Raw genomic sequence first — 27167 nt, 5'->3', positions numbered from 1 at the left:
CTGGAAGACCACACTACATCTTCACCATTAAAGGAAACTCATGGTTAAAAATGATGAAACTATTGCGAAAGTCAGACCTAGTACAAGTCTAAAAGATACTTAAATTCGCTGAGGTGTTTGTGTCATTCACAATCTTGGCTAATAGCAAATTCTTGTAGTATTTATGTTAATGAATGTGATGATGTCAAAACTTGAGTGTGCATCAAATGCAAAAAAAGAAGAATTATGTTCTCATGTTTAAAAAACAGCCATCCACAACAGAAAACAAGAAAAAAGTGCATAGACATGGTAAGTTACTTGCAAAATACAATAGTGTGGATGGGATCACTTGTAATTGTTTGAATACAAGAGGTAAGCTGAAGAGATTAAGAATGCATAAAGAATCTCCATAAATAAAAGGAAAAGCTGGATTTTTAATGATAGCTTGTTTCTCCTAGTAAGTCTCTCCTGTAATAAGTATTTTCAACTGAGTTTACATGTAATGTATAAACCAACAGCAAGTCCTTTAATGTGTGACAATACTCGTGGACTCCAATAGTTACAGTTGGTTTAATAATATCTCTGCACATCACTATACCATTTTCAATTACAGCAGTGCACTGGAAACAGCAGTTTCTACTTTCTGAACTTCCCTTTCTTATCTCAGGCAGTACTTAACGTAACTAGCAGTCCTAAAACAACCCCTCCACACACACAGCTTCAGTCCTTTATCAAATCCCGTGTTCTTCACTTACACATCAGCATCCTGCTTGGTTTCACTTGAGCTCATATGCACACCCGCCCTATATGGCACAGGTGATTTTTTTTTTCCAGCACAACAGGAAACTGGATGTTCCCAAATCTCACTTTTTTTCTGAATTGTTAATAAAAGTAAGCTTAATTTAGAATGATCAAATATTTAATTACAATTTATGGTCTCTCAAATAAAATTGCACCATGCTAGATTTCCTTACAACACAAGAGAGTATTAAACAATGCTTTGCTTTGTGAGTTCACAAGTGAATTTGCTTTCTCTACAGTCATCTCCAAACATATGCCCTGAGTTCCTCTCTAAACAGTTGCAGAGGGCTAGCTGCTAAGAGCGTGCAACAGCAAAGCCCGCCCCCAGCTCAAGTGGGAAGCTAGGCTGCTCACCATCAAAATGCCAAAGGCACAAAATAGCTTACGTGTCCCAATTTCTTCATGTTATTTTGGTATACTTATAAAAACAACAACACAACTCATTAATTATAACCTTTCAAGAGTGGTTTTTTTTCCCCCCTAAACTGCTAAAATTTAGAAGAACTGCAACCACAGTACTGATAGAACTATTTTTAGCCTTTGACACTCAGAGAATATTAGGAAGAGTCTCATCTTTCTATTAATGCAAATTTATTTAAGCAGTCAGTGCAGGAAACTTTAAAATATGCTAATCGCTGCTTCTTTGGACTGCCGTCTCGAATGTCTTTGGTGATGTTTACCTACCATAGAGAGGCTAAGTAAAGGGATCACTGTCTGAACTGAAAGTGTCAATAGGTATTCACATCTTGATAAAGTGACATACAAACATTTTTTTATTGCTACATTTGTGTATGTTTTACATTTTATAAATTTTTACATTTAACATCCTTTTCATATATAACACTCCTATTTCCTGGTATCTGAGCTGAATTGCCATAGTATGTTATAAATGGAAATGCTTTTGATAATCACATGCACTGTTTTTCTTTTTGAAGTGATTCAGTGCTGATGAAAACGGGCCGGATTGACGGCCTTGCAGATTGGAGTTCCCTGTTAATCCACAAAGAAAACAAGGCACTGTCAGGGCAGTAGTTGGGCCAGCTTCCCCCAGTCTATCTTAATTTAAATCCATAAGAGAGAAAGAAAAATAAACACAACCTACATATAATATCTCTAAACTGTAGTCTGACTTGGCCAGCATATATCCTTGCCTCACTTTGTATTTGTACTTGCAAAGAGAGTAATCTAAGAAAATGATGCATTTCAAGGACTGGTCTGCACCCCATGAACTGCTTCACAGCACCCTTAAAAAAACTCCACACACATTTAAATCCAGCAGCACACGTTATTCTAAAGGCAGCATGTGCATCTTAAGTGTGCAGTTAAACAAATAGATTGTTTTTATCTAATAAAAACTGAGCTGATGTCAATAGGCCTTCCTTGGCTTGAGCACCCCTCTTATGAAACCAACTGGTTTTCATTTATTGGGTCTCCAATCAGAAATAATCCATACTTCCTGCAGAGGTTTGCTTTGATCAGAATAAACGTACCCAGGATGGATATACAACTCTCAACTTTCATTATATTTACAAAACTTCATATATAATATTTAGCAGCGTGGCCAAAATATTGAGAATTATCATTCTAGAATGTACTTATTTAACTGGAACAAACTGTAACAAACAGGAGTCATATCTGAAAGAGCACGCAGAGACACTTGTTCAAATCACCAGTCCAAATCTATGAAATTGAACTATGAATTTAAAGAACAAAGGCCCTTTTTAATTGGTACACAATTAAGTCAGCTATTGGGAAACAAATGCTAGCACAGAAATGAATAAACAAATACAAACACAGGATTTTTAAATACCTCAGCCAGAATACTTAAGAATAAAGTCACATCTTCTGTCAACTGAAACAATACAGATGGTAGAGTACATTTCACATCTGTGTTCCTTTTTTATACGTTACATTTTTACACCATTTTTTTTCCCCTGGACTTTCATGTGAGATTTGATCTACAGATTTGCATGGCAACCATATGAAACATGCCATCTATTGCTACAGAAGGTAACAGTAAATAAAAAGAAGTGAATTTCAAAATAAGCCCACTAGTGGTCTTCATACAGTGTGCTTTGCTGTGAATCACCTTCTGTTCCTTTATGACAACATTCAACATTTTATGAATTCTGAAAAGCCACACAGAGAAAGAGTTAAATCATTCGTCTTGCGGAAATGGGTAATCTCAATAACATCGTTGAGATCATGCTCTCAGGCATATGTGCTTTTGATTCTGCATGAGCACATGTTTAAAATGTACTGCTAATTACTTATATAGCTCATTATCTCCTTGCTATGTTGGACACGACTCATTTCCTTTGTCCACCCACCACCTTTCAGGTAACAATGAACAATGGGTAGAATGTGTCTGAAACTAGTGCTTTTTCGAGAAGGTAAAAACTTAACCAGTACAGAAACTTTACAGGAACATTCAGTGAAATCCCAAAAAGATATCTTACTGTCAGTAGATTTAATAAATGAGGCACTTAGATTGCAACCTTCCCCCTAAACACAGGACATCACCTGTCAAGCTTTCTTCAAGAGCAACGCAGGTATTTAACAAACAGTTGTGTGCATGTGGAAAGAATATGAGAGAACATCCCAAGCAATTATATATCCAAGATATGTTGGGGTTTGTTCTAACCAACACAGCTCATTTCTGGTCCCCCAAAATAAGCTACACCAAGGTCACAGATGGTATACCACTTTCAGTAAATATTCCCCCCAGAGATAAAAAGTGGCCATTTATATAGTGGATGCTGCATACACATTCACTCACTTCTCTATATACAACAGCAAGAGAGCCAGACAGCTAGGCTGAACTCCAGCACTGTACCAGAATCACTCTGATTACCACATTAATATCCAGCCTCATTGTTCTGCCATCAAGAGACTGCAAAGTACCTCTGAATAGCAAGGAATGCTCATAATATTCATGAATTAAAAAAAAAAAAATCTTTTTTCCTTTCAGCCCAGGTTTTGCCTAACATGATGAACACCTAGTGCACTCACCTCATTAAACAAGGAATCCAAGAAAGTATTTCAGAAGCCATCATGATAGATTCCTGCTTTGCACAGAGGCAAAAGGCTTATATGAATACAGCTTACTTCAGAGAAAACTGTATTGCTGCAGAATACAGTAATTACAATTTTTCTACCATAAGTGTGTCCTAGAGGGTTGTATCTCAGCAAACTGATGCTGTTAGAGAAACTTTGCTGACATATTGCTACCATGGTTAAAATGGCATTGTACTTGCACTAATGTCCTTTTTATCAACCTTCGTCCAACATTCCGAGCCCTTTATTTTACAATCAGGGACCTGCATGTCTTTCACTGCAGCTGCAGGTAGTGTCAAGTGCTGCTGTTGCCTGGTAACTAACAGGTAACTGGTGTGAGTCTGCTCTAGTTATGTACGCAGAAAGCTAATGACAAAACATTTGTATGTCGATTAAAAGAATATACATATTTGTTCTTCATTTACTAAAATACAGGATTTTCCTCTAGCAGTGAAACCATTGCTTTATCATACAGTAGAAGAATTGCACTTCTAAAAATCTTCTGATATAAATAGATTTATTTATATCAATTATAAGTATTTGCGATTAAACATGTGTATAGGAGTGAACATAACTTAAAATGAGCCCCAAAGTACTGTAAATAAACACACTATGAAAGAAACATTGTTCAGTATTTTGTTAGGAAAGCATAATCCTGCCATCAAGGTACCTACTGCTTTCACTACCCACACCACTATGCTGCAAAGGACACAGGGTTTTAAAAAGAGGCTGGCTTGAACATCCAAAGCTTACTCCTTATCCAGATGTCCACAAACTGCACAGGAACCATTTAGATTTGACAAACTTGAGCAGTGGGAGCAGATTCTAAATGGGCTTAAAGTTGGTTTGCTTTGGACTGAAATAAGCTACTGCAAATAACCATTTCTCTATTCTGTTCTATACTCAAGAGCCTAATCCAAACCACTGCTTTTTGTTCTGCAACATAGCTTTATGCTTATTGAAAGCATGAATTAGATGCGTCTGCATTTTACAGCAGAATTCCCACTAATTGCAGTAGTGTACAGTTTTTGCCTCAAGTTGGTCTTATGTAAGTACATTGGATATGGGTCTACAACCATCACCTAATTTCTCAGATTCCTTCCATTAGGAAAACTACACACAATGCTAAAACTGACTTCCCTTTCTTGTGAAGCAAAAGACAAATGTTTTTCACCAAACCTTAACAGTCAGTTCACATCACGGCTGTGTAATTGTTCTTTTCAGAAGCAGAGATGCAAAGAAAGCATTAAAGCTGTTCAAAATATCGCATTTATGTACTTTTCTCTTTTCATATTCAAAATAATTACTCCTGATACAATCAAACTCATATCCTTCAAATGGATAAATCCACCACCAAATTTACAACTGCAAACTTCAAATCTCGGGCTTTTAGAGCAAAGCTTCAAGTCTTTTACTTTCTGTTCAGCAAGATATTTCTTTTCTGAAATAAAATTGTGTTACCTCGTGGTTACAAAGTCCTTTGAAGATGGAAGTTCATATAAGTATGAACAACATCTTATAACTTACACACCAAGAGCTGTGGATCAAATAACTGACCACAATATGTGCTCCTCACAATTCATCATCATCATGAGATAATAAATCACAGTATCTTGCTTTTCATACCACCTGCCAGTCCTGAAGGATCTAAAGGACTCATAGGATGGACATATTCTCCACACAGATACAGGCATGAATGTTTTTAGGCTGGAACGATAGCTCATTTGTTTAAGTAGGAGAAAAGACAGTGGTGGCAAATAATACAACTCTGCCTAAAGGACCAATTCCCGTATAAATACATCATAATTTCAATTATGTACTAAAGAATTGCAATTGACTTTAGGCAGAGTGTAAAAATTGTGCTTTCAGCTGTAAAGTATGCTTACAGAACAATCCTTTATTAGTAACTGTAGATGCAATTGTAACTGAATTTCTGACACTATGATCTTGATAAAGAAAGAAAATTTAAAGAACAACTCGGCTTAACTGTTGGCGAAAAAGTAAATCTCGAATAGATTACAGATGTTTCCTTGCCAAGTCACAAAGTTTCACATTGCTGTGCATTCAGAAGCAATTGTCCTATTTCCACATCAACAAAACAAAAAACAAAGAATAAAGTCAGTCTAGAGATCCAAACTTATCAAAAGCTTTTCCCACATTGTGTCATTGATTTAAGTGGCTGCTATGACTTTTATAGTGTTTCCAAAGAAATATATAAAATATGCAGTTCCAGAAATTCTTGAATTTCAAATAATGATTTTCACATGTCTCCATTATTGTTAGAATGTACTTTTAAATGCCAGGGTTTGTTTCTGCAGGAAGTAGCATGAGCACCAAACATCTGCCCATTGCTCCCTCCCCATAGGCATGCCACAGTTCTCAATTGTGCTATTACAACTGACTCTGCAGCTGCACAGGGAATTGCATACAGCAGTGATCTGTGCTAAAAACAACACTGGGGTGGACAGGGAAAGAAGTACCCTGATTAAGCAGGCATTTCTATGACAAGGAAAACCATGAAGTTGTGGCTTAGCTATCTCAGGCAACTGACAAGGTTTTAGCCGTGTACACAGTACGTCTCTACAGGCAGAGCTGCACTTACTGCTGAAAACAGACTGCAAAATTGAGCTCAAGACAACTAGTTCAATGTACCATCTACAAAAACTTTGGAATGTTTGTCTCCCTTCTTCTCAATACCTCTGTTTTCATTACCAAAGTCAATCTCCCCCTCCCTCCCTCCCTCCCAAAAAACAGCAAATAATTGCACCAACACAATCCTATAGTTACTATAATCCAAAGAACCTCTGATATGTTTTTTGTGCTTTAATTGCAAAAAGTGCTTGAAAATTAGAACACATGCAAGCACACAGAAATCCAATCAGAAAAATCTGCTGATATTCAGAATCAAGTGACCATATGTATACACCAGAGCAGACTGGATGGTTCTGAACGCAACCCTCCAGCCCTGGATCTTGTAATTTTGTGTACATGTATACAGAACAGAGCACTCCAATTCCTATTTGTAAGCATTTTTCTTTGTTAAATTCTCCTTTCAAATTTAAAATTATACCCTCAGTACACATTTATATTACTTACATACTCTATACATCTACAGCATTCTAAGAAATCAATACATCTAATGCTATAAAGATGGTGGAGCTAAATCTTCCTTCCCTCAAATATCTGCCTCAAAAAAATCTCCAATCCCCTGTTGCTATAACTCACGTAAGAAAAAGAAAGAGAGATAGAACCTACTGAATACTGCCAATGATGATACTCTTGATTTAATGTGGTGACATGAGACTTAGAAATCCAGGTCTCTTCTATAAACTCAACCTGATCAGATGTACACTCTGATGTTGCAGACTGCAGGCATGATGGATCATTTCCAAACTGTGTACAAAGAAACACAACAAATAAGCGACCAGTTTGTTTAAACTGTGTTTGTACTAATTGACTAACACTTACCCTTCTTACAACACAGTGTGTTTCATTAACATGTTTTTCACTGCACGTTATCCTGAAAACTTCTTGAAAGTGATAATAGAAATAATGCATTACTGACAACGTCAGGGCAAGCAAAAAGACTCAAGTCTGACACCAGCCTTATACAAAGTATACAAAGCTTCTGCCGAATCTTAAGAGAATTTGGTACTATTTCAAAAATATTTAATCCTTTGCTCAGCATTTTCTTTTCTTACCAACAAGAAAACTACAATCATAAAACAACACTATAAAGACCATTAATTACTGGAATAGACAAAACTCAGTATGAGTACTTTGATAATTTCAAACAAATCAGATCAATGTAAAAACTAGCACAAATACAATAAATTTGTTCCTTTTATTTCCAGAATCTGGCTTGTTAAATAGTGTATCAGGGTCTGAATTGACAACATAAGGTTATCTATGGGATTATCCATTTTATGGATAGCAACATATAGGTAAACAGGAACTCTTTCCACTAGAAAAGGATCAGAAATAGATTTGTTAAAAAAATAAATAAATGATGAGATGCAACTTACAACACTGTAATTAAAGTGTTCTTTTACTGGTATGGGTAAATCACCTCTAAAACTTCAGTTCAGTAGAGTACTTTCAAAATATGCACAATGACCATCACTGTATTTGAGCAGTGCATGTGTACAGTAGATTTGTATGCATATTCAACAGGCTATTCTTTGAAATAAGACAAGTGCAGCACATTATTCATTACGTACATTAGAGACTGACTATTCAATGGTATTTACAAAATGAACACAAAATATAAGTGTAATGATAAACATCCCTGGTTTGAAATCATGATTAAAAAAAAAACAATGCAACAACAGAGAATGGGTAACATCCTGCAAGAAATTCACTGGCTTTGGTAGATGGTAAGCATAAACAAGTCCTTTGAAATATTTAAACATCTTATTTTTCACTAAAATTGAATTCTAAAAATAATTTTGTATATGGCCCGTCCGCATGCAAAATGGCAAGGCATGTGAATTGTACCATACATGCACAAGCTAAATATCATAGGTTATTAACTAACAGATTGTTCTGAGTTAATGATAGATACTTCCACTCATACCCCCACATTTCTATGTTTAAATGCCTTTACTTACATAATGTCTAATATTTTCATCACGAATCTAATTCTGATGGTAACATCAAGGCTGTACTCGCAGAGCATGGGAAATCACACTGAAAAGCATGAACCCTCACGTTTCTCTTAGGCTTCGGCCTGACAGCAAAGGATCTTTTATTTATTCACGAGTTTCCTGAGAAGAACTAGTGGATGCTTTGTGTCAGCTGAATAGGATCGTAATTCAATCTTCACTGGAACCTGTTTATCTGAATGACTCATTAAGGTGCAAGCTTACTGCTAAAGAATTCTGTTCCATAACAAGTGTATTTTGTTAAGGAAATATATGTTTAGAGAAGGTCACTTTAAGTGATTAATGAGTTTATCAAAGTTCATTTTTTAGAGGGCGTATTATCTCTTAAAAACATAAACAAATGAAACAAAACATAGTCATACCAGTAATAGAACACTGGAAGGACTGCATCACTGGCTAGTAGAATATTTTACAGGCAAAGGCCTTGAAGATGAGGGCTCATTGCTGCACTAGAACAGAACAGTTTCTGAAGTGCTCAAAGCTTGGCATGCAAACAGGATTTTCAATCAAAGCACGGCCAAAGGGCTCCATCCCATTTTGTTACAGTAATGCCAAGGTCTTCTGAAATTCTAGTCTTTCCAAAGGGGAAACACCTCATTTTCAGAACCAGATGAGATCCACATTTAAGTAGGTGGTAATAACATACTTTCCCATTCCATACAGGTATCACAGGACTTATGGAATACCACGTATCTATACCTCTTCATAGCACCCATTCATTTGGGTGAACAGAAAACTGCTTTCATATAAAACGTCTAACAGAAACACAGTTCATTTCTTTCATGATTGAAATGCTGCTCAATGACCATGGCTGATGTAAAACCCAGTGGTTCTTGCGAAATGCCAGGAAATACAAAATCTGAATCTTATGGCCAGTGAAAGCAGAAATAGACTGCAGTCAACCAAAACAATTTGAAATTACTGCAGTGTGATTTGATGAAGGTCTGTGTAATGAGTTTGATGAATTACCATTCCAGCACCGAAACAAGCACAATGTTACATGCAAAAAGTAATAGGATCTTTGTGACCATAAAAAAAAAAACAATACCAGGGTACTGTATCTTACCTAAAAGACAATACCACAACTACTTCCAGAAGACCCCAACAGTTCCTCCTAGATCTGCAGCGAAGTACTGGTGCTGATCCAAAACCAAAGCCCAGGGAAAGACTGAATGCTATAATTTTTTTCAGCACAACTGTCTGCAGCTTCTGGGGGTGGTTCCTTAGTTTCCTACACGTTCCTAACCTTGTGTAGTTTATAAGATCTGACAGGGTCACAGTGCAGTAATTTGGCTGCAGGCAGCCACCTCTCCAAACAACACACATATATACACACTGTACTCTTTGGACTGTCTTGCCACCAGAAAAAAATAACAAACAAAAAATAAAACAACATTCCATGCATTTTGTAATTACTTTTGTTTTTAGTTTTTCAATGCAAAAAAGTCAGTATTTATTACAACTCTTTTCTACCACCAAGTTTATCTAAATCAGCCGCTCTATATGGCCAAAGACACAGCAGTATAACTGAGGTTAACTATAAGTTACATTCACAGCAACAGGGGAGAGATTGAAGAGTGAACATGCTTTCTACAACAGGAAAACAGAAAAGGATTTCATAATATTGCTATCTTCTAAGAAATAAACTTTAAGGAATTATGAAAAATAGCTGTTTGAGGAAGAAAAAAATCCTTTAATCGCTTGCAAAATTATTACCTCTCTTCAATAACATGCTCACTTTAATCGAAGGATTCAAAAAGAAAAACAGCAAGCACTTGAGTTTTGAACTTAACCACAACAATGCATACCTATTTTTTCTAATTCTGAATGCTCTTCAGTTACACTACTCCCTTGATCTTGCACATTAAGAACTGTACTCGCTACAGGAAATGAGAGGATATATTTTCTCAGACTGGAACATAAGGGGAAAAACACAACAAAGGTGATTGCGAGGAGCATTGGTGAGGAGCACCAGCGTAATATTCACGAGAAACATGGAGCTGTTATAAAGAAATCTGAGTGGGGAGAAAGAAACATGGAGTCTTGTCTGAGGAAGCCATGATGACCTCAGAAATGGTCTATGTAGCAGGTCTGGCACCAGTAGTGCTTAGTACGTCCTCACAAAATATCTCAAATACCATCTGGAGAATGCAGCTCCTGATATCCTTTCAACCCATGCAACATATGTTTGTTTTAATATTCTATTAAGTTAAATAGTACCTTCCACCCCTATTTCATCTGAGAACAGAGAAATATTTTGATGGTATTTGACCTATGATTTGAGAGTTTCCTGGTGGATTAAACAATCGCTAGTTATGTACTATTTCTTCATATTTCAAAGTCACAAAACAATCAATTAGCAAGATCACATCACCTGGTCCATAATCTTGTTAGAAAAGACAAATGGCTACAGAATCAATCATTTCATAGATTACTGCCTTAGTACCATTAGCCTTTGCATCACACAGACTCATTTTGAATTTTCAACTCCATTGTAATTTTCTCCACTTTTTAAATTACAACCCTTAATTATGTTCCTGTTTTAATCAACTCTATAGCTACGTCCTTTCATTTATGGATGCACAGAAACTAAGAAACAAAGAGCAACTTGCAAAACTATAAGGCCAGAACACGAGAGTTTCCATAGCAGTTGGCAGGCCTTAATCTTTACTCTAAGAATTGCAAGCAATCCTTCCACTAAATATACATATGTCCTGGTTTGGGCTAGAATATTTTTCTTCCTAGTAGCTGGAATGATGCTGTGTTTTGGATTTTGGATTAAAATAAAGCTGATAACACAGATGTAAACGTTCTTGCTGAGCAGTGCTTGTATTTTTCAAGAACTTTACCTCTGAATATGTGTCAGCGGAATCGCTAGCTAAACATTCACTCCAGAAATTTATTAACACATAAGCATTTAAAAGGTGAGGAATACCTATTTTATCTAAACAGAAGAGCATTGGTATGTAATTGCTCAATATCAACATCTAGCATAACACCATGTTTTTGATGTTTGGTATTTTAACTGAAAAGGTTACTAATAATTTTGCAACAACGGTACTATTCCAATGAAGTTCTAAGTTTCTCCATTAATCTGCAGAATCTTTCTTATTCAGTGAGCATGTGATCACAGCCAGGAGAGAACGCGTCTCTGTTCCTAAGAAGTTGCTAAGATCAACTTTTAAGTATTTGACACTCCTTAACTGGGCACAAAGGCCAAGTGCTGATCTTCAGTAGCCTGGGAAAATTGGAATGACCAATAATAACCTTTGTCTGCCCTTTAACTAGCTCCTCTATATGAATTATTTTCTTTAATTTTTATATTTCAAATAAGAGAGCTGAAAGCTTGTTTTATGTTTCATCATTATTGGAATACTGCAGACAGCAAGCACAGCCATATCCTCCTGATCATTAGATCTTACAGCTTGGGAGTTATTTTGGTTTTTCTTTCTACTTCACCCCCACACATTCAGTCTTTTTATTTATTTATTTATATCTTAATCCTTTCTCTCCAAATCTGTAATCATCAAAACTAACTTTCAGACTCCCCTAAGACTGTTTCTTGATTAGGGCAAAATCTGCCACACCAAGGACAAAATGTGCCCTTTCCTATCTGTGAAGTAAGCAGCTATTGTTACTACACTCTTTGCTTTTAAATTATTCTTAAGTTTTCTGATGTACTAAGCAGGAACTGATCTCTTAGGAATGCAGAAGGCTATGAAACATCAAATAAACCTAGAACAGCAAATTTTCCCATTGGTCCAGGCATATCTCCTCTTCTGTTTTGTTTGCTGAAAATTATCCTGTCATAGAAATACAAATTTCTTGCAAGTTCTTAATAAAGAATCAAAATGATATATTACTTTAATTATATTTTTTATTTTCTCATGCATAACTAATAGAAACTTCTAGCATCATTTGAACTGATAAAGTTTTCAAGTGACATTTATGATCCAGTAGAGTAAGTATACCAAAAGCAAATCAGCAATAAGAATGAGAAGTGCCAACACCCACTCCACATGCAAATTTCTTCTTCAAATAGAAAAAAATAGGAAATAAATAAACAATAACAGAACACCTCAAGACCAAGGGGATCCTATTTCACTGAGCAAATTCGGAGAAGGTCAGAAGGCTTGATCTTTGGCACTCCTGTACTCTGTCTGAAAGCTGAGCTGCCATTTAAATACTTATAAGGGAGAGCTGTAATTGCAGGTTGAGAGCTGTGAGACAGCTGTGCATGTACAACATAGGAATATGAAAATATTCATGAAATGGAAGATATTTCACCAAGGGAAAATTTTAGTGAAGGAAAAGAGTATTAAAACATTGCATTTTAATGATTTCTGAGTCAGGATACACAATAAGGTGACCTGTAACCTCTTACTTGTGTGGTCTGTCATAGGATACAGGCACAGAAGAGAAATGCGAACTCTTAATAGCTACCAAAAAATGATTAAAATAATAGTTTTGAATCAAATGACAAAACAACGAGCAGTAGATGGAACTATTTTTTGTGAGCATTTCTAAAGAAATAGAGAAAAAAAATGGGAGGAGAAACAGCTGCAAGTATGGTAAAGCAGAGACGTGCTGCAAAAAATTTTCCAGAACCTGCTGCATCTTTTAACTGGCTACTATCAACAGTACAATATCTCAGCAGATTAAGGGTTCTTGCTACATAATCTCCCTTCCTTCCTGGCTTTTAGTCCCTTTAATTAAACTAAATACACACGTGTCCCTCTAGTTTGAAATCCACAGAAATTGCAGATTCTTTGCACGCAATTTATTCTGTTTGACACCATAAGCAATGCAAGAAGACTCTCAGAACTTACAGTAAATTCTTCCTACAGGAAAGGACAGATAGCATGAATCAAGCTGATCAGCCAACAGCATACCAGCAAGATGTGCAAAGGCTTCCTACTCCACCATTCTTTGTCTGTGCTCCCCTCCTTTTCACAAGCCCAAATACGTCTCAAACACACAATAGAGAATATTTCTATTTTGTTCACTTACTAAATTACCTTCCTGTCACACAAAACACCAGCACCATAACTATAGAGGACAGAATATCACATGCTTATATGGGTGACATAATATTTTGAGATAAAGATGTTTAAAGAGCTATCTTGCAATAAGCCAAATGTTTGAAATGGATGGAATTACAAGATAAATTGTATATTAACTGTTTCCATCACTGACCCTATTAAATCAGTCCTTAAACATCTGATGGGTATGAATCTCTGTTTTAGACTCATAACCAGCAGGTTGTGAACAAATGTATCCTGTTGTTGGTGCTGCTCGTTCCACCACTTTTTAGAAAAGATCACTACCTGCATAGTAATCGACTCTAATTTCTCCATGATATTGGAATTTTTTTGACTCAAACTTTGCCCTTGATAATCATATAATACATTTCAAAAGAAATGCAATTTCCTCTAATGTGATTTTTAAATATATAATGAAATATTTTTATTGGTAAAACAAGCCAACATCTCAGAATATTCCACTGATGACACCTGGTGGATTTGCATAGTGATTTCTACCACTTCCAGAATACGTTTCAGGCTACATGCAATCAGGATATCATTTTAAGACAATAAATCATGTAAGGATCCATGTCATACATTAGATTCAGCATAAAATCCATCATTCCATTTTGCACTCATGGCCTTTCAAAGGAAAACATTTGTGTGCCATAGGATTTGGAGATGCAAATCCCACTTCTCAGCACTGGTGTAAAAAAGAATATCTGAATTAACTTATTTGAATTACATTTTGCAGGAAAACGGGGCAATAAAGGCTTGAAGGAAAAAGACAATATTAGAAGATAACAATCCTGAAGTCTCTTTCCCCACTTGCCTAGATTCCAGTGCCAGGGATTTTTAACATTAGGTTCCATAGAATAGGATTTGCATTTCACACAAATTACTGGATTCCCGACTAGCTCAGATTTCAGTGTCAATACATCTACTTTATTTTCTACATGTTACACTTTAACTCATTTATTAAAATCCATCTTAGTACTCAGTGTTTTAGACAGGTCTTTCACAAGGTCTACCATCTTGAAGGAAACCCACTTTCAGTTTTTAAATATAGCATTGCAAAATGACTGATGTATTGTCACTGCCCTCTCCTGGAAGAGAGAAAAATGGGACAAAATAACTCGGGTTATCAGGAACTTGGCCATTTTTTTTTATAGCTCTTTTTATCTTCAGGAGTTCTTGAATTTTAATTTTCTCCATGAGGTAGATGTGCAGAACAGTAACAACTGGGAAATGTAACAACCGAGTAACAACAAACAGGTGGTCATGAGATAAACTGAATCCTCGAAGAGGTTGCCAACACAAGACCTTGTTGATTTCAACTAACAAAACACTTCCTGCTTTGGAAAATAAGCTCTAATCATATTCAAATAATCAACATGCAACTCATTTTCCAGACTACATGCAACAAGCTTGTATCCTTCAATACTAAGGCTTGATCCACTAGTTTGGACTGCTAATAACTAATATTTGGTGACTGACACCTCTTGTCATAAGATCAGTGACGAAGAGTAAATGAGTAATAAATGTTCGTCATCAGAGCACAGGAGTGAGATTCAGGGAATGCAGATCAACTTCCTGATTCTACACACTTAACCACTGACACTGTATAATTCATTCACTCTCTTTGTAAAGAGGAAAAATTTATTCAAGGAAAGCAGTTCAGGAATAAAATATAATGGTATGGAGCCACAGCAGTACCACAGCCATGATAGATTATACAAATATCTCAGTAGGTAAAAGAATATAGGTATGATACGGGAGTTGGAGGAGTGATTCCTAATTGTCCATATCAGTAAATCCTCTCAATGATGGTACTTGATTCTTTTCAACTCTGTTCAAATGTCCTCCTAGTCTTAGCCAGATCGAACAATGCCCATTATGACAGGGAATAGAAAGCAAACACTACTGAAAATGCTAAGTTTAGCTTGAGGATTAATTATACAGAATCAGCTTTGGAAGAACAGTGAACTTGATTGTGAGTGGGAAGATTGTTGTTTAGAGTTTTTAATAAATAAATTTAAAAATTAGAGCTCACTTGTCTCTTGCAAATCAGAGAAAGAACAATACGATGTACTGGAGGCTATCCAGCCATGCAATCAGAGCAATGGAACAGAAACATCTCATAGTCTACATCACCAGAATAATAAAAACAGACAGATGACCCAAGAAAAAGACTTGATAAGCAATACTGCACATACCCCAAAGAATGAACAAAGTTGTAAGAAAAAAAAAAAATCATTAGCTATTTTTCATTGATAATCAAACTACCTGGCAAAGTGAACTACCTCCTCCCAAAAGAAAATAACAAAAATTAGCTAAAGCTTTGGTCTTTTTAAAAATAATATTTTAAACCCTACCACTACTGTACAACTTCAACAGAGGGGCAGTACAGTTCAGGACATGAGATTTGGCGTTAAAAGAGCCATAGTATCTATTCCTACCCTTACTTGCCCTCCTTTCCTTATGTATCAGCCACACCAATTTTTCTTTCATTTGCACACATGTAATCAATATCTTTCTTATTGGCATGATCCTAGAATGATACCACCACAATTCTAAGAAGAATCAGCTCTTTAAGCCCAAAGTTATTACCAACATAAAATGCAAATCCTTTAAAAAGGATTTGAGATGGCTTTTCCTGAGAAAATGACAGTCAGAAGAACGTCTAACTCCCTTTGACATAAACAACTGTACAGAAGCTAAAGATTTGTCTCTTTAAAGAATTCTCAAACCCAAACAAAAGCCAGAAGGCATTTGGTAACAGCTGGTACCTTTCAATAGCCAAATAATCTGAGTTTGACATCCCCATTTTGGCAAAAGAAAATGTATAATTTTGGCAAAAACAGTCTCCTATCACTAGACAAACAACATCTTGAGCTTCTGTTGTAAAGTCCACAACTTTTCTATTCTCTCCTACGTGTAATACTTTCAACAACTTATGTGGTAAACAGCAGTACCTCTGTTAATTCTCTGATCACCTGGTACCTGGTCTCTGTTGATAGTTATAGATGATTTTATGACTAAGTTTGAATGTATCTGCCAAAACAGAAATTGAACCTGTGGAGAAAAAGCATTGTGGTTTTTTGTGTTTTTTTTTTTTTTTTCCAAGTGTAAGTGCTCTGGCACTAGCCTTGCTGGATCTGTGCCTATATATGCAGCCAAAAACATTAACAAACAGACTAGTCCTACAGCACCGCCACCTGAGCACTGCAGGCTTTCCCCTGCATTCCAAAAACACTGCAGTCCACAGCTTTAGCTCTACAGGTGAATAATCTGTCATTCTGGCCATGCACTAATGGGCTAATCAAAAATGATTTTCAGCCTGTGGAGTACAAACTAGTACTGCTTCATTCTAACATCAGAGAGAGAAGCATCAACATAAGACTGCAGCCTTCAGGTCCTATCCACCACTTGAGAAACAATCATTTTTTCAGTTAGAAATTATTTTGGATCATCCACATAGAAATTATGACATTTTCCCAAATTTATTCACATTATACAGATATAATAATAAAGAACAATTCTACAATTAATTGGTGCTTATTATTATTATTAAAAGTGAAACACATTCTTAAACAAAATTTTATGTTTAAATCTCCAAGGCATAATTTATTTATCTTAGAGGTATATAATCACCTAAATTGGATCTAGTTGTCTAGGCATTCTTACAGCCTATGGAAAAATGGGCACTTCAAGCACGTAATTCACTTCTACTATACGACAGATACTAAAAAAAGAAAGCTTTTCTTCTCCAGCTATTTTTTTTTTTTTATCACATATTACTAAAGGACCATACTGACGGAGCGCTGATCATTGGTCACAATCTCTCTCTGGTGCTATAACACATCTGTGCTTACACATTCATTTTACATGAAATTGTACCTACAGTAGCTGATGACTCTTGCCCTTTTTTAAGGGAGCTCTTTGAATAAAGGCAAGTTAAATGGCTAAACAATCATAGTCCTAGAATTAAGTTGAGGAAGTGAGAACCAATTTATTTTGACCTATCACAGAATCATAGAATGGCCTGGGTTGAAAAGGACTTTCCCGTTAAGTCATATGAACATCAGTTAAATGATAGTCTCTTTTCCTCCAATCCCCGTCTGCATACTTTATGAGCAAAAGGATGATAATGTAGGGCATATCTATCGCCCTCTTTGATCCAGTTAATGAAACTGAAATCCATTGCAATTTTCTGCTTTCCATCATTTAAGGAATATAGTTACTCTGAAGATACCTTGAAGCTTAAAATACTCTTCCTCATAACCAGATTCTAGTTCTCCTAGGTATCTTACTTCTTTATCATTGCTACTATAACTTATTAATATAAATCTTCTGCCTAAAGCAATCTAGATTTAGAAGCTCCACAAACTTAAGCTTCTTCTTGAATTTGCACTGAGAGAGGTTTTTTGGTTTTTCTCTCTTATGCAAGCATCACGTATTTCTAGCTACTGGTACACGTGCTGAGATAGCATTTACTGTATGACCTCACACATTCTGAGATGACTGACAAGGAGTCTTCAATAAGTCAATATTTCAAACAGTAAGTTAGCAGCTGAGAAGTTCAGGGCACTATCCATTCTGCTTGAGAATATGGAATCCACAATCATGTTGCAACTGTACACGTAAGTACAGAGAAAGATATTTCTTTTCTCCAAGAGTCAGCAACAAGAACAAGGTAATCAGGTCACAAAACAGGAAAGGCCAAGGCTACTGTTGGCTCATGAACAGCTTCTTTAATTCCTCTGGAAAAGGTCTTGCTAGCCCTCACATTCCCGGTAACCTTTCTGTCTGTAGACCCTCCACTACTCCATGGTACTGTTCACAAGACACTAAGGAACGTAGGAAGTAAGAAGAAGGTTAGGCTGACAAGATGCACTTAGTATATGACATCAGTAAAATACATCATGTCATGGTGTAAATGACAGAGAAACAGCCGTAGGTGAGAGAATGAGACTGAGTCAGCTTGTGAAAGCTTCACTTCTTAAGTGACAGATTTGAAAGGTCTGTAAATAGGTTGCTAAATCCTTGTTAGGACAGGGTTCAGGTATGCTAAAGGGAGCACCACAATATATTAAGTGATTTGTTACAAAGCCTTGTTTTGCTATGTCCTTCCTTAAGGATGAGAACAACGCAACCAGAGAAATCAGAGTACAGTTTTTACATTGACTTTCTACCTCTTCATCTTTAACACTGCAGATCAGTACACATTCTGCTTTACTTCTGCAGGAATGTCATTACTGCAAAGATTGAAATATATGAATAAACAAAAAAACAAACATCATATCTCCTTTAAGTCCTCAACTTGCATGTGCTGCTGGCAAGCGTAGAAAAATGTACTGGAAGGAAACTAAGAATGCTTCAGATGGTAAAGGCTAATACTGCTGTAAAAGGGCTTGTTTTTGTACATTGATTAGGCTTGCTGTTAGCCTGATTCCTTCCATGTTTTAACTATATGTAGCTTCAGTAATTATATTAATAAATTCCCAGTGCAGACAGTACGCTAAAATCCAGCCAGTATTCATATGAAAAGAAAGGAAGACTTGAAATACGCTTTTCTTTTCTAAATCCTAAATAAAAAAAAGACAGATCCTGGCCTGATTTTCTAAGGAAGAATCATTCCCTAAAAACATCCAGTAATCTCTTGTTTCCCTACAAGATCTTAGGAACAGGAGAATTCCCCATCAGATTAAGATATATGTTTTTTTAAGGTAGGAGCAGCAGATTTAGCAGATTCCTATCCATCCACCATCACAGACACGCTTAATTCAGATCCCAGTCATAGTACCTCTACAAACAACAGCTGAAGAATTTAAAGCCAAATGCATACACCTGTACAACGAAACTAAAAGAATAAGTCACTGGCAATCATTTGTAGTTAGACATAAATTCATCTAGATAATTTAATCTAGAAATCTTTGGAGCACTGAATTCAGGTTAACTCCACAGCAGAATCCTAAGTGATCAAACTGAGTTGTACACAATGTTGAGTTTATGTTACAAACTAGTAAATTCTCAAATGAGGAGGGGGACCAACTGAATCCCACAATACAACAAATGAAGAAAACTTCTCACTGAGATATCAAAAGAAAATGTTTACTGGCAACATAAAGAGATTTCGAAGCAGTATATGTCACATTGCATAGTACATCTTCTTGATAGCCCTATTCTTGAGTTCTGCATGTGTTGTAGAGAGGAAGGGGCTAAGAAGCACTATCTGCACAGCAAGACTGACATTGTTGCTATCTTCTCCTAGGGAACTACAAGCACCTGTATTTCTACCAGTTGTATGCAGTGTAGCAACTGCTGCAATTTTTTGTGTTGTTCTGTTTGTTGTGGGTTTTTTATTATTATTATTTTGTTGTATCTCTTTGCTGTTTTTATTTTCTGCATCAGGAAAGTAAACAACTGAAAACTGTAAAAGTTTTTCTCACTTTTCATATATTTTACTATATATATTTTACTAACTCTGACTTGTTGCAGAAACCTCGAGAAATCATGTTCCCTTTAAAACAAATGGGTTTGATAATCACTCTTACAAAACAGCTGTGCAGTAAGACAATGTATGCAAGCCCTCTAAAAACTCAAGGTGAAAGTGCACCACATGAATCCATAAAACCTACAACAGTATGTCCATACAATGCATTCAACAGCTTTTAACCATAAAGCCCATCGTTGCAAAAAAGATAAACTACTGCCATCCCTGCCTGCTCTGCATTCTCCCTTCACATGACTGTGGCATGTGTATTTATTTTAAGACATGCTTTACTTGCTATTTTAAACAAAATATGTTCTGCTACTAAGTTTATAGATGCAAATTCAATTTATCCTTAACATGCACTATATGCTACTCATTTAAAAAAGCATTTGGTGCAGAAGGTTTCTTTAAGCTCTTTGTTTTAAAACCAGGTTAAGATCCTTTCTAGAAAGGAGAATTACTGCCAGAATCTCATACATCAATCAAGTGAAAGAAGTTCCCATGACAGTTACTTACTGAAATGGAAGGAGCAAAACCACTACTGCACCACTGATATCCATCTTCCCCTCATCTTTCCCCAGAAGCATCCATGGAAAATCCTGAAGGTTTTTCAAGAAAGTAGAAGCCGAAGCCATATGTTACTGCCAGAAGCTGGCAAATATATGTGCACAGGGGGCTTTCCATTTCTCAAATGACCACACAGGTGTCTGGACACAGGTGTGAGCCCTGTGTCGTTATGAGGCGAGGCCAGGGCGGCCCATCCCAGACACAGCTGGTGCCAGTCAGGACACAGCAGTGTGGTAAACAAAAGGAGAACAGCACTCGTTTCTAACATTTTTCTCCTCCCCTTTCAAATGTGGGGTAATTTTAAGAGATGTGCAATACAGAGTAGGATGTTGTGGTAATTTTCCTAAACGACTTATTTGATGCTTTTATGACTTATGTAATAGCATTCTATTATCAATCCAATAATGATGTATAGAGATAGTTGAATGTTCCTGTGGGACTTTGCAGGTTTTCCATAAAGTAGATTTGATGGGACTATAAAAATTCCTTCCCAGCGTTACTTCCCATGCACACTGGATCACAGCAGTAAGATTCACACACGAGGAAAGATTTACAACTTTTCTGAAGAAGATACACTGTTCTGAGCCATTACGAATGAAAATCTTTTAAGCCCTGCAGTTATTGATATAAATTAAGAAACTCTGATAACTAGAACAACGTGGAATTTTAAATGCAATGCAGCTTATGCACATGCATTATTCTTCCTAGATAGCGTCACCAATTATACTTTTAATGACTGTTGCAGATAGTAAAAATAAATTACATAGTGCTATATGTCTCAGATCTGTATTTTTTTTCTTTTAAAGATCAATGATTGCTGTGAAAATTCTGTCCTCTTGGCGATTATTACACACCACAAACAAAAGATCATTTTTATCCACAGGCAGATTTGATGTCAAGGACAGTTCTTTGCGCTTACTTGGGAATGTTAGCTGTGGAGGGGCAGTAGCATAGTAACAGGAAGCTTTCTTTTCCTTTATAGAGATGATTTAAGAGAGTTGAACAACAGAGGCCCCTACCTGCAATGAAATGTTTGTAGTTTCAGTCCACCCAGCATGTAAGCAAGCAGCCATTTGGCGAACTGACAGACTATAGCCTCCATGATTTACAATAGCAGTAATTTAAAAATAGTAATTATCAATTTCCAAACTGTTTCCTATGAGTACAACATAGGGAAATAGTCAATTAATTTAAAATGGAAAAAAAAGGAAGCTTTTTTAAAAAAATATCAATACTCCCTCCTCCCCTCTTATCCAACATTTAATTATGAGAAGCAATGCGGTGGAAAATGCTTTGGACATGGCTCCACAAACAACATCCATATATCTAACCTCTGACCCAGCTGAAAGATCTTAAGCAAAAAAAAAAAAAAAAAAAAAAAAACCAAAAAACTGAAGTACTTTGAAAATTTCTCATCTGCAATATGATGAGGAATCACTTTTAATCATTCTTAAGGACTCTGTAAAGAGCTTTTAGTGAGAAGAGCTATTACAAACTACAGGCAAAACAAAATGCAGATGCACACAATCATATTTCAATAAGAAATGATAAACTTACAAAATATCTTCATAAAAACAAACAACAAACTCACATCACTCAACAAAATAACTACCTGCTCCTAGTTCTTAACTGCAACTTTTATTGCAAGTCTATATGAGCCTTTTGTCTCTGAGCTTTCCCAGCAGGTAAAAATGCTGAGGTCCAAAAGATCTCCTCTGACCTGCTCTCAACACACAGAATATAAAGTATCAGAGCCTCAGGTAAGACCCACATCTTGGCCAGGAAACCAGAATGAGATTTACTTTCTCCAGGGAACAGCACTGGTCAGTCAACAGTGAAGTGCTTAAGCTGCACTGGAGAGCATATAAACACATTTCAGGCAACAAAAATGTGAAAGTATGCAAAGTAGGACCAAAAGATGGTGCTGATTCAGGAAAAGAGAGATAAGCGATAATTCTTAGTAGACACATTGATGTCACTTATGAAAATGCTTCTGCAGAACAGCAAGCTAATGAATTTCCATGCATTAAAAATTGATCATCCCTGCACAGCATTTTTTTTTTTTTTAAAAACTTCTCTACTGATTTATGTTTTCATTTTGCATATTGCACCAGAGTTTAATGAAGATTCATAGCCAGGGGAAGGGGACAGAGAGATAAAGATGTTTTCTGTGTTTGCTCTGTACTCCGGTCACTTCAAATCTAAAATGAACAAACTTCTCAGGAAAAGAGAAAAGATCCTAGCATACTGCATTTACTACTCACGTAATCATTACCTGCTATGTCAGTGTTTAAATCTAACTCCTCCCCTCTTCTGTCCTACAGGAAAGGCAGAAAATGCAGACTGCAAAGCTCTGCAGGGAAGTAAGAAAATTGGCCTGACAACTGAGGGCACAAATCTTGTGCCAGAACAAACCATCCACAAGATTTCTACAGTTGCTCTCTCTCTCTCCCTGTCTGTCTATTTATATATATATATATATGAAAAACAACACTATCAGACTGTTGGCTTCAGACAGAGCCTTATGTCAGGCCCAGTATGACACAAGCACATTTTCCCAAACTACTTAAAGGTTATGTAATAGAGATCTGCAGAGCATTAGCAGTCACATGACATGTCCCACTAAGATTTCAAACTGCCACCTACAAAATTTAATTAGCAAGCAGTAAACAGGAGAGAAAAAAAATATATACTCTTGGAATTAACAATATTTGTGATGTTTTAAATTATATACAGAATTGAGGTCAGCAGAGTAGGAGAACAGGAAGGATTTAACAAATAGTTAAAATTGTGACTATCAAAGAAAAGGGAAAACACAGTAAATATGGGACAGATTCGAGCACACGTTGCTTATTATAGTGACAACTAGAAGCTTCATCCAGCTGAATTCTAAGCACTATCAACTATTAATCTACAGTGAGACTTTAACTCATCAGCACACTGTCCAAGATACTGTGCTTTGCTATCCTTCCTGGTGTAAACTACCACAGATTTCTATAAAAGTCCCTGCTGATTAATACTACAGTGTATTTGTAAGCATGTCCCACAATATACTTACTGGAGATGTGTTTTCCATTTCTGTAAAAAGGCATCATGATATTCTGTGCAGAAGCAATAGCATTTTTCAACTATATGAAAAGGAGGTAAAGAAATATTCAGCAGGGGCTCAAATGGTGAAGTTATGGAATAATTTCCTGATTCTGGAGGACTTCAGTGTCAGTCTAGGATTTTTCTAAGCCAGCACTAAACAAGGTAACTAGGTTCAAAAAGGGCCTCCTTTCCTTTCAGAATTGGCAATTGTCATTTTTTTTCCCCACACATATCAGCTGTAAAAATGTAACTGAACCTGTCTATAAAGATTATTTATGCTTCTCTACAAAAAAATAAAAAAAATAAAAATAATTTTGCCCTCAGTGGAAGTGGAGTGTACAAGTGAAGGCTGCCCATCAGTGCACTGAGCCCAGCTCAGGCTCTTATCAAGGCACCACAATGAAAAGCTTAAATAAATAATGCTTTTCAAAGAAAAAAAAAACAAAAAACTATTTTTCTAATTGTCATTAGATGAGAACAGAGAAGAGAGATTTTGCTGTGCTGCCATACTTACTATGGTTTCCTCTTTGTTCTTCACCATAACGTTTACACTGCTGCTGCTAACTCGCCAACATCACACATTCAGCACAGTAGTGCTTACTGCCTTAGAAGCAAGAATTGTTAGACTGTTTCTAACACAGAAAAGATAAAACTTAATGACGATTCAAAAAATAAAAATTAAAAAATAAAAAAATCTGACTTGCAGTCCCCTTTTTCTGTGTCTTTACTTTTGCACTCCAAATTCTACCAAACCACTGCCTCCATCAAGGAAATTAGGCTCTTCATTCCTTACCCATGAGCACAACAGAAACTTTAGCAAATCACAACAAATGTTATTCCAAAAAGCTCAAAATCTATTCAGATTCTTCTGGTCCTTTGAAATACATATTTATATGTATATATTTAACAGATCATCAATGTACAATGTGGGCCATCAGTCATTTATAAGTGATTTATAAATCTTGTGGTATCTGTAAGATTTAAGCAGCCTTCAGTCTGAAGGTGTCATATTTGAAGCCAACAAAATGAGTAGAATGGAGTGGAAAGTGTTCATTATTACTCCCATTTACAGAAATAGAACAGAGCCCAAGAGATACCAAGTACTTTGCTCACGGCTATTCACAGAATCCGTGGCAGAACTGGAAATCATGCTCTGATTTCCTTAGCAAGTCCCATGTTACAAGCGGATGCCAATGTGCTGAGATATGATCCTACATGCCACTCTCATTTCCTTATCAAAACGCCAACCACAGGTGGTTTGACTATCATAATTTATAAAAGGAAAATATATCCAACATGCTATTAAGCAGAAGATGGTTACATTTAACAAAAAACCCACAATGATCATATTCAAACTTCACCACCTGCTCCAGAACACGACTAACTGTTCTGCCAGTAATGCTGTCACTGTCATTTCCCAAGAAGCCACCGTGCAAATCAGCCTGGTGAACACGAACTGTTTTCATGGCATGTTGTCTTGAAGAAGCTACATTTTTCCAGAACTTTGTCTATATTCTATTTTTAATGATGACATTGGCACATAGATTTTAACTCTAGCAGTAACAAGGAAATGCTACTGTCAGCAATTCTTCATGGCAGCTCTCACCTGTGGTGGACTGCTTACAGGATTAGCATGAGATGAAAAATCATCAGTGGTACTTGGCATTGTTTCAGAAAATCTTAAATAGGGTTCAGTTACTTAGATCTATGCATGGAAAGATTGGCAAAATGACAGAAAGGAAACGCCACCTATTTGCCACTTTATCAGAGCATTCACTGGCCATGACAAGCTAATGGTGTCAAAGGGAGAAACAAGCAAAGGATTTACATAAAATTATGCTTTAGGCAGTCGCTTTTGCTGAATACTAAAACATAAATTTGTCCAAGGAAAAGAATCTTAACTAACAGATATTTCCGTTGCTCTGATATATCTCATAGCGCTGAGGAGGGCCTATAACAATTTCAATTAAATGAAGAACAGCCTTGACTCTCAAATCACACTTCATTCAACATAAATATGGAACAGACAGGACAGAGCGATGTGTGACCAACCAGTTTTCTACTTCAGAATAAAGCCAGTGAGATTTTGGATATTTAATTTTGATTAACAGGAAGGAAAAGTCCTTAGTACCAGAGGACACGAATTACCCAGCAACTGTAAGCATCGTATCTCTAGTCCTAGCAATCTAGAAAGGCCTGTACTTTTGTAAGAAGCTATCAGCAGAATGGACACCTCTGTGGTTAAACATTCAATTCATACATGGTGTGATACACCTATCTAAATTACAATGACTGTTCACATCTTACATATATATAAAATAGATACAAAGAGATACATATTTCATGTACACGGAAAACTACTTACAAAGCTTGTGTAAGTAAGAGATTGGCCACATACAGAGAGAGATGCTTAGATTTTGGAGCTTGTAGTCATCAGTTAAGCAATATGTATCAAATAGTCAGTTGATTTTAAAGCTTTAATTTGCTTACTGTTTCAGAAAATTCAACACCTTTCTCAAAAAGGTGCTCCAAGTACACTCACATCAGTTTGTATGTAATAGCACTGCATCTCCATTCACTGCCTCAAGTACAGTCATGCTGTATGTTATTAAGCTGGAAACCATTCAGGTATATAGCAATGAAAAATCAAGGTTGCTGTCTTGTCTGCAGGCAGCATGACCACTTCCGTGGTTTAATTCAGAGTAGGGCCTTTTCCTTTTAAAAAGAAAGTAGTATGTACAAAACCACTGGATCTTTAAGAAAGACAACCGAGAGTCATCTAAACAAGACCCAACATCCTCCTTTATGGTACTGAAAGTAATGCAATTATATTTCATAATTCATATTTCATTCATACTAATGAATCCTGGCCGTCATCTGTGAGATTTGATCTGAACCACTGTTCCCCATTTGCCAGCTGGGTCAACCTGAAAGCCTTTCTCCAATAAAAATGTAACACGTCTGGATCAAAAAGGTAAAATAAAAAGCGTCTGGAGTAACTTCCATAACAGTTCATGTATGCTGTTACATTTTTATTGCATTTAATTTCTGGAAACTTCAACTCTATCATTGACCTGTGTTTTAATATTTCATACTGTTTTCTTAAGGCAGCTTTTCTACCTTGCTAAATAATAGTCCCTATTCAAATTTTGCTGTTAGCAGTCCTAGTATTATCTTCCTGTCTCTGCACACTCAGTGAATTTCTTAATATCGAGGGCTTTAATTTTATATATTTCTTCTAAAAATCTCCAGTCATTTAAGGACTTGATTCCGTATTTACTAGATGCAGTGACAAGACTCATTAATTAGTTATTCCACTTAGTTATTCACCATTAGTTATTCCATACTATTTTATGTATAAACTCAATATCACAATCTGCACTGGAAAAAAATCCCAGTGTTTTACCACTAAAATAACAGGCATCGGTAGCTACAAGAGAAAAACCAAAGCCTCAACGTGTGCTTACATTTCCCTCTGTTAAAACAGTA

At 36.2% G+C, this 27167-nt stretch overlaps 1 protein-coding gene across 22 annotated transcripts in view; it reads right to left on the bottom strand.

Moving 5' to 3' along the window:
• RIMBP2 (RIMS binding protein 2) overlaps positions 1 to 27167 on the bottom strand; it is a 122620-nt gene that overhangs the window by 78312 nt on the left and 17141 nt on the right. For 19 of the 22 annotated variants that reach the window (XR_005839999.1, XR_005840004.1, XR_005840002.1 and 16 more), the window contains one exon: positions 7093 to 7230. Coding sequence is in view for 13 of the 19 variants with exons in the window: in XM_040647949.2 (XP_040503883.1) it covers positions 7093 to 7230 (138 nt within the window). In the remaining 6 variants the exon portion in view is untranslated. 22 annotated transcript variants of the gene reach the window in all.

The sequence above is a fragment of the Gallus gallus genome, chromosome 15 (assembly GCF_016699485.2).
Source record: "Gallus gallus isolate bGalGal1 chromosome 15, bGalGal1.mat.broiler.GRCg7b, whole genome shotgun sequence".
Taxonomy (NCBI): Eukaryota; Metazoa; Chordata; class Aves; order Galliformes; family Phasianidae; genus Gallus; species Gallus gallus.
Note: the sequence above shows the minus strand (reverse complement) of the source record. Positions and strands in the feature narration are given on the sequence as shown.